Source organism: Sminthopsis crassicaudata, chromosome 2 (assembly GCF_048593235.1).
Source record: "Sminthopsis crassicaudata isolate SCR6 chromosome 2, ASM4859323v1, whole genome shotgun sequence".
NCBI lineage: Eukaryota > Metazoa > Chordata > Mammalia > Dasyuromorphia > Dasyuridae > Sminthopsis > Sminthopsis crassicaudata.
In genome coordinates, this window is record NC_133618.1 from 187348822 (window position 1) to 187361423 (window position 12602).

The following is a 12602-nucleotide window of genomic DNA, read 5'->3' on the forward strand; positions in this document are numbered from 1 at the left end:
TTTCTTAACCTGGAATCCACAGACAGTACCTCCCTGCCAAATAATTTTTTGGGGTGTCTGAAAATTTAGGTGGGAAAATTACATCTTCATTTTTTTTAATTTTTAATTATGAATATAAACAAAAAATGGTCATCTGAGAAGGACTCCATAAGTTTCATCAGACAAAGGGATCACAGAAAAGTTTAAGAATTTTTGCTTTGGGAGCAGCTAGATGGTGCAGTGGCCTATGCAAGTGACCCTGAGCAAATCATTTAACCCCAATTGCCTCAGCAAAAAAAGAATTCCTGCTTTGATGTTTACAAAACATTTCAGGAAAGTGAGGCTCAGAAGTGTGAAGTGATTTGCTAGACTCATATAGATAGTATCAGAGGTAGAAAATGAAAGCAGATCTCTCTAAGACTTCAATTCACCACGTTGTTTTTTTTTTTTTTTTTTTTTTTTTGGTAATGCTACATGTTTCATTAAGGGAATTGGGGATAATTGATTTATGTAGATAGATGATAGATAGATAGATTGATAGATAGATAGATAGATAGATAGATAGATAGAGAGATAGAGAGATAGAGAGATAGAGAGATAGAGAGATAGAAACAGATATAGAGAGACAGAGACAGAGACAGAGACTTCACCATTGTAGGAATGGAAAAGAACTTTAGTTCCAGTTTACTTAATGTTGTACATTTGCTTCCTTGAGTAAGCAGTGGTACTGAGTTCTTAAATAAGTAAAATTGTCATATAAACTGAGATGAAATAGTATTACCTCAAAATAATATGTTGGTCAAAGTGACTCAGTAAAAAAGAGTCCTGGATTTAGGATTAGGGGCCATCTGAAAAATAGTGGAAATAAACTACATGGCATTTGAGGCTTTTTCTTTTTCTAAATCTATGATCCTAGGAACAGATAAAAGTATTCATCAAAGGAGTATCAAATTTCTTTGATAAGGTTAGTATATAAGATATACAAGCAATTTATAAATATGTATATATACACATATACCATATGTGTGTGTATGTGTGTGTGTGTGTATATATATATATATGATTAATAGCTATTCTCCAATCGATAAATGGCCAAAAAATTAATAAATAATTCTCAAGTGTTGCAAAGTGTTAACAATGACATGAAAGAATGCTTCAAATACTAACAATAAGAGAGATGAAAGTCAAAACAACCTTGAAGTTTTACTTCAAACCTTGCAAATTGTAAAAGATGATGAAAAAATAACAAGTCAACATTGGATTCCTTATGGGATGATAAGCATGGTAATAATGTATTGGTGATGGATCTATGAAATGATTTAGACATTCTTGAAATTAATTTGGAATTATTCAAGTAAAGTGATGAAAATGTACATATCCTTTGACTCAGACTTCATTGCTGGCCTAATATCCTAAGGAAAGCATTAGTAAGAACAAAGTCAAAACATATGCCAAAATATTCATAGCAGCACTTTTTATATAATAGCAAAAAATTGTATGGATGCAAAGTAGACACTGACTGAGGAATAGCTAAGTACATTGTAATATAAAAATGTAATAGAATATTACTCTACTATAATCAATGATGAATTAATGAATTCGGAGAAGCATGGAAAGATCCATATGAACTGATGTAGAGTGAAATAAGCATATCCATGAAAACAATATAAAGTAATCACTGCAACAATGTAATAGAACAGTCATGTACCAAGAAATCAAAGTGAATATTGCAAAATTATAAATTGCACATAATTCAAATGAAGAGATATGAGAGGTCATTCCCAACCTACTTATTCTTTCATGGAGGGAAGAGGTCCAAGGTATTGTACATTGCACATTTTTGGACTTTTTCAAAATGCTGATCTGCTATAATAATTTTCCCTCTTCTTTTCTTTAAAATAAAAAAGCTATTTCTTTTATGATATGGATCTCTGAGAAAGATAAGTGGAAGAATACTGTAGAAAATGATAGAGATGTAAAAAGCAAACATAATCAGTAAAAACAAAAACAAAAACAAAAAAAAACAGACTTCTTGTCAGTGTTTCCCAAACACCAATTTAGGCCTAAGGCTGATTCAACTAATTAATGTCTAATCAATTTTAATAAGCAGAAAACTTATCTAATGTCCATTTGGTTTAATTAAAATGAATAGATGATGGATACTGGAGAATAATAACAAAAAAGAATTAGGACATGGCATAAATCTAAACCACCAGGGTAGAAAACCAAGGATAATATTCAATAAATATGCTCATTTGTTTTAAAAAGGTAAATTGTCTCCTCTTAGTTCTGTTTTATGGTCTTTTCAGGTGATTTAAAGGTGCTTATGTGCTAGATACTCATACATAATAGATCTTCTGCCATACTTCTTTTACACATAGCAAAACACACAATATGTTAACCCATGTTTAAAGAAATGTTTTCCTAGTAAAATACTTAAAATTTCTCATCAACTTGTAGTTAATTTGATTTCAACAAAATTTCTCAGTTTAAATATTAATTATTCCCTCTCTTTCTTAGAACTCCAATCTCTTTTGATTTCTTGTTTTCTAACTGTACAGATGCTTAGATTTTTCCCTTACCTGTTTAAAAACATTTCTCTAAAATCTACACCCTCATTAATGCTTGTTCTGTGTGTTTCTGTCTGTCTCTAATTGGTCTTTGTTTCTATCTCTGTCTCTGTCTGGTTTTGCATTTCTCTCTAATTCACCCAATTTCTCTTCTCTCCCTCACCAAAATTTTGAGAATTGTCTGCATTAACCAAACTCATTTCCTCACAACCCTTCTTATTTCCTAACTCCTTTCAAGCTGGATTCAGTACTTCCCACACATAATGGAAAACTGTTCTCTCAAAAGTACAGTAACAGACTCTTTAACCAATCTAAGGATTTTTCCTCAGTCCTCATGTTCCTTGACTTGTTCACAGCATTTGACAGTACTCATCAGTTCCTCCTTCAGTTTCCATGATACTTCATTCACCTGGTTTTTCTGCTTCATTTGAGACTGATGATCACCCTCTTTTCTCTTTGGGTTTTTAGCACCTTGTTCTCTTACTCATGCAATACCAGTGCTATATTAATCTTCATTAACATCTCAAGTTAACAAGCACTTAAGTGTTAATTATGTCTTAGGTATAATGCTAAACCATGGAGATACAAAGAAAGACAAAAATAGTCTCTGCCTGAAGAAGCTTATAAACAGGAAGACAATATACAAATAACTCTATACAAATAAAATATATATACTTTAAATTGTGGGGAAGAAAGATCACAGAGTAAAAATTCTAGCATTAATATAATCACAAAAGGATTCCTATTACCTATTGAAAAAATTCAAGTCTTTTTAGTCTAGTATTAAATAATATCCACAATTAAATAGGAACAACAGCATCCCCTATCTAAAGGGATTAGAGAAGAGACTTCATTATTTTGGAAGATTAAAAGACATTTAAAAATACATTTTGGGAAAATGGAATAGTTGGACTAACTAATCAAACTCATATCATGCCTTTTACCTGGAGGAGAAGAATAAACTGTGGGAAGCGTTGTATTGGCTTCATCATCAAACCATAGAGGGTAATTCGATCAGGACTTGATTCTTGGCATTGCTGTAAGAAGAAGGTTATACTGTTTATTTTTATTGTAAAACTGCTTGACATTTGATTTGAGAGAGCAATTTTTCTAATTCCAGTGGCTTTCTACATAGGACAAAACTAAAATGGTTGAAGAAGAAACTCATTGATGTTCATGGACTTAGCTGTTAGTATTTTAATGCAATAATAGATTTTATGATAGAAAATGTTTACCAATATTTCTGTAACAAAACATTTTTTTTGGTGTAATGGGAGAATTTTTCAAAGCAGTCAAAAGATTATCTCATCAGCTTCATAACCTGCCTTGCTTTATGCTTAACAGACCATAATCATTTTCCAACCTGTTTTACATAATAAAGGGTCTCCTAGAATCTCTACTGTTGTCGCAAATTCTTTTTTTAAAATTCATTTTAATCTCTATCAAACTTTCTAATGAGAAGAATATACCTACGTCATAAATATTGTGAAGGGAATACTTTGTAAACCTTGAAGTGTTATAGCAACAAAAGTTATTTTCATATTATCTAAATATTATTAAATTAAACTGAATATACTCTTTTAAAGTATCTCACAAATCATCCTTTTGAAAAGATCATAGATTTAAAGTGGAAATAACTTTGGAAATGTAGTTCAATCCTCTCATTTCCGTGATCACATGGGTAGTTAAGCAGCAGAACTAGGGATTAAATTCAAGATCTCATAATTCCACACCCCATGTTTTTTCCCTATTCTACATTGCTGATAATGGAGAGGAGGGAGAAATGTTTTGGCCTAAGTAAGGCAAGTATGCTTTTTGGATAGGCATACTCAATTGAAAAAAAAAAAATACTAGATTAAAAAGAGAAAACCCAGCTTCAAATCCAAATTTTGCCACCAGACTGTCGAATTAATAATTAATTCATGAAATTATGAAATAAGGGGAAGTATTTCTCATTCTTTGTATACTCAGTAAAAAGATCACAATTGGGAGAGGGAAATGGGGCAGCAATCACTCTTTAATTAAACACTGAGAATATGTATAAGAGCAAAAGGCCCATAAAAGCACAGAAAGTGGTGAAAAGTGAAAAGATAAAAAGGCAGATAGTGTGGGAACAGAGGATACAGTGATGAAGGAGGCAGTATAAGGAAGAGGATGGGGAGGGGAGAGGAAGAGGGTATCATTCAAGTAACCATGAATTAGAGGGTATAGACCTGATGGAAATGGAAGAGAGCTCTGAGGACAGGAATTCAAGGTTTCATTTTTATAGGATTTCTTTTGGAAACAGACCAGTTTCTCTCTATGTCACCTACATCTTAAATGGGATAGGAACCCAAGAACTTTGTGACTCCAAGCCCAGCACTCTATTCATTACACTGCTAATCCCAGTGAAAATTAGGTTGATGTCAAGTTTCTATAGCTGGCTAACATAGTATCTGAAGAGGAAATTTAATTTGATCCAAACATGCAGCAAGCTTTCATATCCTATTTTTTATGATACTAACTGATAGGCATCTTAGGCCTAGGGGAAAAGCACTGCCAGCTGATTAAATAGTATGTGTCAATATTCATTAGGCCTTTAAAAGGGGCAGGAGGAGAAAAGTCAGTAAAACATTCTTCATGACTTCAAAGACAGTCACAAAATAAGGTCCTCAGTTATCTCCACTAAACATCAAAGGAAAAAGAAAAACAAATGCCTCCCCTGGAAGTAGCTCAATATACTCAGGGGGTTTGACTTTTAGTCCTTTGCTTTTAGAAGTGACCCCAAAAGAGGCCATTCTGACACCTCAGAACTGCTCTTTCTTATTCCTATCATGATATTTTAAAAGAGCACGAGAAACCTTTTTTTTAGATGTCACCACAACATATCTAATTCCATTGTTTACTTCTTTACTTTTATATAATTATAATAGTTAACATATATAAAGTACTTTAAGATCTGTAATGCATCTTACACATGTTATTTTATATTTACAATAACTCTAGAGGATAGATATTATTATTATTATTATTTCTATTTTATAGATGAAAAAAATGAGGCAAAGTTTAAGTGATTTGCCCAAGTTGTCAGACTTGACCTATTATGTGTCTGAAGTCTGAACTTAGGTACAGTGCCCTATCCACTACACCGCCCAGCTATATGACTATAACACAAGGTTGGTTTTATTGTAGTTTGTCTGATGCTAGATTTCACTTGAGAACTCCCAATGAAAAAATTTCTTATGCCAATGAAGATTGGAAACTTTATGACAATTTATACTTTGAGAGAATTACCTAGGACACTAAGAGGTTTGCCTAGGGGTCACACAGCCAATAAACTTCAAACATTTCAATAACATTGATTTTATATAATTTAAAATATTTTCTTAAAATAGCTTAAATTCTAGAATCAATTAACTTTCTCTAATTTGTTGCTAGTATCTACACATTTATAGCAAATAATATTCGGTACATGAAGACATGAACTAATGATCACATACATAGAATTCTGCTATTTTACATCCTTTAGCTATTTCTATTTTAAACAGAGGAGTGTTGAAATAAAATATAAAACCAATGTAATATGAAAAAAATACCTTCAAAAAATCCAAAAAAGCTGGTTTGGTAGCACATGTTTTCTTGAGAATTCCCACAGCTGTACTAAAATTATTCACATATTCACTGTAAGCATCCAGTACCATGGATTTGGAAAACTAAAACATAAATAAATTTATAATATTCAGCAATATATAAATATACAAAGCCAAAAGTCTATGTATTTCATCTTAGAATAAAAGTCTATATTTCAAGAGTATTCTTTAAGTTTCTAGAATGTTAAAAAAATAAAAATAAAAAGCTTAATAGCCCCTGTTTGTTATATTGGATTTCCCTTTGGTTTTCTTAAGACTGGCTGAATTTGGAATTATACTAAAAATGTTACTAAATTAATCATAGCCTTTGACTAAGAAGAAAATGAAAGATAGAAGAAAAGGAGTAGAACATCTAAATCTTTACTTTTTGGTAGAGCAAAGAACTAGAGAAAGGTAAGCATTCCATCAACTGGGAAATAGCTGAACAAATTATAGTGACAAGATCATATTATCATGAATATTATGGAATATTATTGCTTCATAGAAAATAATGAATTTGAAAAATTCAGAGACTTTTGGGGAAACAAATGAACTGATTCAGAGTGAAATAAATAGACAAAAGATAACATACAAATATAAAAGAAAACAATAATCAAAGGCTCTAATTAATAAAGTAACCAATGAATACCACTGAAGTTTGGTGGTGAAACATACTTCTACCTCTCCATATAGAGGTGGTGAACTCTAGGTGTGGAATAAGATACTCATTTTCAGGAATAATCTAAAGATTGCTCTGTAGGACTTGATTGTACTTATTTGCTAGAAAAATATGCTCTATGGAGGAAAAGAGGAGTTATTGGAGATGATGTTGATATAAAAATAAAATGGGCATTAAAAGTATTAAAAACATAATTTAAAAATGTTTTTCAGTAGCATGTAGAAATAACTGGAATAGTGAGAGACCTGAGGCAGGAATATTAATTAGGAATATGTAATCTGGATTTGAGTGAAGAAGATCTGAACTAAAGAAATACAATACAATAAAGTTATGATTGAAGTTATATTCAGGAAATATTGTGAAGATAGAAACAGAAAATGATTGAATTTACAATCAGAAAGTAAGGAGTCCAGAATACTGACAATATTATAAGACAACAGAAGGCTTATGCTTTCAACAGAAATAAGATAATGTTCAGTAGATAGATGGTGATCTAAGACTAAAGCTTGGGGGAGATGCTGAGGCTGGAGATATAGAGATCTAGGTGTTATTAATTTAGAGATTATAGTTAGGCCCATGAAAAATGAGAAGATTATCAAGATTATCAATAGTGTAGAGGTGAAATGAATATAGTAAAAAATTTTAAAACCCAGAACAGAACCTTGAAGAATGATCTATAGTTAGCATGATCAATGAGATAATGAACCAGGAAAGAAAAAAAGCAGTCTGAGGGTGGGGGTGGGGGTGGGGGAGAGGTGTTTGCATCTAAGAGACAAACTGGGAGAAAAAAGCAACACAAAAAAAACAAAGAGAGAATACCTAAATAGAAAAAAGTGATCAATGGTGTCAATTGAAGCAGATAAATAAATAGATAGATAAATAGACAGATAAATAAATAAAAAATAGATAGATACATGAATAAATAAATGAATGAATGAATAAACAAATAAGTAAAAGATTAAATAAATAAATAAAATTAGGAACTTAGAAAAGGCCAATAGATTTGGAAATTAAGAGGTCATTAGTAACTTTGGAAAGTACAATTTCAATTGAGTGGTGATATAGGATAGCTAGGTTATATGGGGCTGAGAAATAAGAGAAGGAGAAGTAGAGGTATCGATTATAGACAGCTTTTTTGAAGAGTTTGTCTGAGAAATGGAGAGATACAGAATGCTAGCCTAAAAGAATTGTAGAGTCTAATAAAGATTTTTTTAAAGGCTAGGAAAAACTTGGCCAAGTTGAAAAGAAATAAAAAAGGTACAAAGTGGTAGGCAAAAGTTAACAATTTGAAAGACAGTGGGAATTGATAATTGAGAATGCAATCTGCTAAAGAAGAAAGGATAGACTGGGTGCAAGTACATATGTAAGGACATTGGTCATGGCAAGGAGGACAATCTTTTTGTCAAACTGGGAGAAGAGAGAGTAGAAGATATCAGTGAAGATTTGTGACAAAGAGAACAGGAGAAGAGGAAGCATATTGAATGTCCTCAGTATTTTCCTTAAAAAGATAAGTTCATAGAAAGATGAAAGAGAAAAAAAGTATGGAAACTTAGAGGAATAAAAGGACTAGAATAGTTTCTGTGGGGAGGAGGATAGAAAATAAGTTAGGGAAGAATAAAAAGCTTGTGTTGCTTCAGCGAGAGCCCAGTTGAAATTGAAGTGCATAAATTTGTAATGTACCAGTCAGCACAGTTGTGAGACTTCTTCCAGATTTGTTCAGTGGCTCTAAAAGGAGCAAAGGGGAATTATAGTGGAAATAATCCAAGACTGAGGTTTGGAAAGAAAGAAAGAAAGAAAGAGAGAGGGAGGGAAGGGAGGGAAGGAGGGAGGGAGAGAGGAAGGAAGGAAGGAAGGAAGGAAGGAAGGAAGGAAGGAACGAAGGAACGAAGGAAGGAAGGAACGAAGGAAGGAAGGAAAAAAGAAGAGTACATATAAACTAAGTTAGGATGTGTCAGGAGAAGGATAAGAGAAGAGAATAATGTAAAGTTGAAGTGGATAACTATTCAATTGAGGTTGAAGAGGGAAGAAGGTGAAGTAAAAACCTGATATCTGTGTAAAAAGCACTATGTAAATATTTTTTGACTGAACTTTATATTAAGAAGACCCCACCTAATATGACAATCTATGGAATTCTCACATTTAAAAAAATAGCTTATATTAAAAACAGAGAGGAGAAATACAAGATTTGGAGTCAAGAAGACTGGGATTCAAGTTCTTCCTTTGACACATTATGGGCAAATTACTTTAACCTTTCAATGTCACAATCTTCTAAGTCTCTAAATTTCATAAGAATTCCCACATAACATTATCCAAAGGAGATATCATACTGGGGATTCTTTTTACCAATAAAATCACAAGTATGGATAAAGAAAACCTCAAAATAAAGTTCATTAAATAACATTAGGACAGTTTAAAATGATACTGAACCATTATAAAACTTCGTTTTTTTTATTATGGGATAAAATACTAACCACTTAAACAACTTTGCTCCTGATTTTTTTACTTGACAAAATATATCTTCTTTTTTTAACATTCTGAATATTAATCTATGCTTTGCTTGTGAATTTCTATTTGAGCCTGAAATAATGCTACAGTCATATCAATTGCATAGATGAAGAGGCAAATATTTTCCTTTCCTGTTATGTTCATCAGGTTAATTGTTCCCGAGATCAAATACAGTATTTACACAGCCAAAATAGGAATGAAACTATATGGATGTGCTACTATCATTACCGAAGCAACAAAGACATCTCCAATCATTTCAATGGAGTCCCATTCTGATACTCGACTGGCCAAAGCAATCTGGAACATAGAATGACACTGAAGAATTTCTTTAATGCGATAAAATACCATTTTAAGTTTCCTTTCACTCAAAACTTTTGGTTCCATCTCTGAAAGCGGCTTTTCATATTGCTAGAATGAAAAAAAAAAAAGATTTTTTTTAAATTTTGAAAAAGATAAGTCACACAAATTCCTTGATGGGTAGTACTTATAAATATGTAAAACATATGTTTTTGAGAGTTTGATTAATTTAATAAACTACAGTAATTTACAAAAAAATACAATGACTTTAGGTACCTCCAAGATCCTTTTAAGAGCATCCATATAGTTTTTTTCACTATCAACAACTGAACCCAAAATATATCTTCTTACAACCTGTAGAAGATTTGAAAATATTATTAGAGAAAATTGTTATAATTGTAAATATTATACACATAGCAGGAAGTAATTTGCATTTCAACTTTGGGGATGGCTAATAGTATTTTCATAATATAGAAAACTGGCAGGATCCTCATAAAGTTTTATTTTTCATATACTTTTGCTTTCCAGAAAAACAAAGAACTGATAATTTCAATCATTATAAAGTGATACATGTTACAGAATCAAGACATATGTCTCAATTGTGAAATATTTATCTATATAACATGTATATTAAACATATATATATATATATATATATATATATATATATATATATATATATATATATATATACATCTAACCCAGACATCTCACCAACTACTTTTCTTCTTTCTCAGCTCCTAGATGAGCACAGTAGAAAACTATCTTTTCCTCCCTCTTTCCAAAGCCTCTTCCCCACCTCGGATGAAATTTAGTTTTTTCAGCTTTGGATTTTCACTCAGAGATTGAGCTCTGATGTTGATGGGAGTGTGCAAATTCAGCAAACACACTATTTCTAAATTATTCTTAACTGAAGAAACTGAGGTTTAGCATTTTTGACAGATCACTTCACACAAAATGATGACAAAGCTCTTATTAAGTATTGGAGCCAGAATTTATACTCAGCTCTGCTGATTTGAATTTCATACTCATTTTCACTTGCCTTGTAAAAATCTTTTCTTTTTTCCTGAGAGAGGAATTAATATGTTGGAGACAAGGAAAAATGAATGAAATAAACAGCAATAACTGTACACCTAAATCATATTAAATGTATAATAACAAGCATTATTTGAGTTGTACAAATATTGCATATTATAGTACAACTGTCATAGTGAGAATGTATTTTTTAACTTGTAATTTTCATTTAAAAATTTTCTTGGGATATGGGTTTCTTTTCCACATGGATATTTTCTAAATTCAAACTAAAGCTACATTGGATGGATGAAGTTCATTCTATATAATTGATAATATACAGCACTTTTGTAAAGGCAAGGGAAATATTTCTTCATATAAATTTCTTTGTCTACGAGTGATTTTAAATAATACGACAGAATAAATAACATACAGTTAAACTCAAATTTCCTGAGCCTCTTTATCTCTCAGGCAACATGGCCTCAGAATATTTAAGTATCTTACACTACCATCTAGTGGATAAAAAAAGCATAAGCAACAAACTTTTGGGGAAAAAATTCCTATCTTTATAACTAAGTGATTAGAGAATGATTATTTTCCTTATCAGAAGATCAATTATTATACAAAAGATTTATCAGGAGTTTTCTTGCTTTAACTAATTGAGTCTTCTCATGCACTTAAAATAGTATATGTTTGAGGATAGGATAAGGAAGGGAAAACTGATTTATCATCAGCACTTATAGATTCTTAGAACTTGAAGAAACCTCAGAGGTCATCTGTAGATGTTCATCCTCTATCTAAACAATAATCATCACTAAAATATAGGTGATCATCCACTCTTTGTTCAAAGACCTCAGAATGTCTTCAAAAATGAGGGGGAACTTGTTCCTAAGGAAACTCATTTCTACTTCAGAAAGGATCTAATTATTAGGAAAAGGACAATTAGATGGTGGGTGAATGGATAGAATAAGGAGGACCTGAGTTCAAAACCTGGCTTCAGACATTTAACTAGCTGTGTAACCCAGGCAAGTCACTTAAATCAGTTTCCTCATCTGCAAAATGAACTGAAGAGGAAAATGGCAACTATTAGTATTTTTGCCAAGAAAACCCTAAATGGAATCATGTAAAATTGGACATGATTGAAATGACTAAACAACAATCATTGTTAGCAAGTTTTTCCTTCAAGTACAAATTTGTTTTACAAGTTTCCACTCTGGATCCAAGTGGAACAAATCTAATTCCTCTTCCACATGACAGTCTATCCAATGCTTTAAAAAAGAGGGTAACTTACCCCACTTCCTAACTATCTTCTCCAAATTAAAAATCTGTCCCTTCAATCTATCTTCATCTAGACTATATTTAAAGTCTTTCAGTATCCTAGCTGTCTTTCTTGGAATATTATATAAAATTATCCAAAACATATTAATTAAACTATTAATGTGTTTCCTAAAATGTAGCTTAAAACATTTGAACTATAATACAACTTATCAATCCCCTTACTAAAATATTATTTATAGAGTATCCTAGTCCTGGTCACCATGTCTCTTTTAATACTGTACCTTCATATGACTATATTACTCAAATGTAGATAGTCAATCAATATACTTATATTTAATGTGCTGATTCTGGGAAGAAAATAATTGTAACATGAGATTCTTTGCCATTTAAATCTATTTCTCAATTAATTTCTATAAAATGGTTTAATATCTAACATAATACCTGACACATAAAAGACTGTTAGGAATGTTTGTGGATTCATTTTACATTATATTCTTAAAATTCCCTTTGAAGCCAGGAAGAACAAGTTTAATCTGTCTTCTATACAGCAAATCTTTCACTGATTGAAGACAGAAATCATACCATCTAAATATTCTCTCCTTCAGGCTATAGCACTGCCTCTGGTCCCCTCTCCAACCGCCTAAGGTTCCAACTTACCATTCTTCATTTCTCAAG

At 31.6% G+C, this 12602-nt stretch overlaps 1 protein-coding gene across 6 annotated transcripts in view; it reads right to left on the reverse strand.

The window, feature by feature from the left end:
• Positions 1–12602, reverse strand: part of ARHGEF10 (Rho guanine nucleotide exchange factor 10) — a 199738-nt gene that overhangs the window by 99039 nt on the left and 88097 nt on the right. For all 6 annotated transcript variants that reach the window (XM_074287967.1, XM_074287966.1, XM_074287969.1 and 3 more), the window contains 4 exons: positions 9915–9992; positions 9570–9749; positions 6125–6241; positions 3494–3586 (listed from right to left, as the gene is read on the reverse strand). In XM_074287967.1, coding sequence (XP_074144068.1) covers positions 3494–3586; positions 6125–6241; positions 9570–9749; positions 9915–9992 — 468 coding nt within the window. The remainder of the gene's footprint in view (positions 1–3493; positions 3587–6124; positions 6242–9569; positions 9750–9914; positions 9993–12602) is intronic.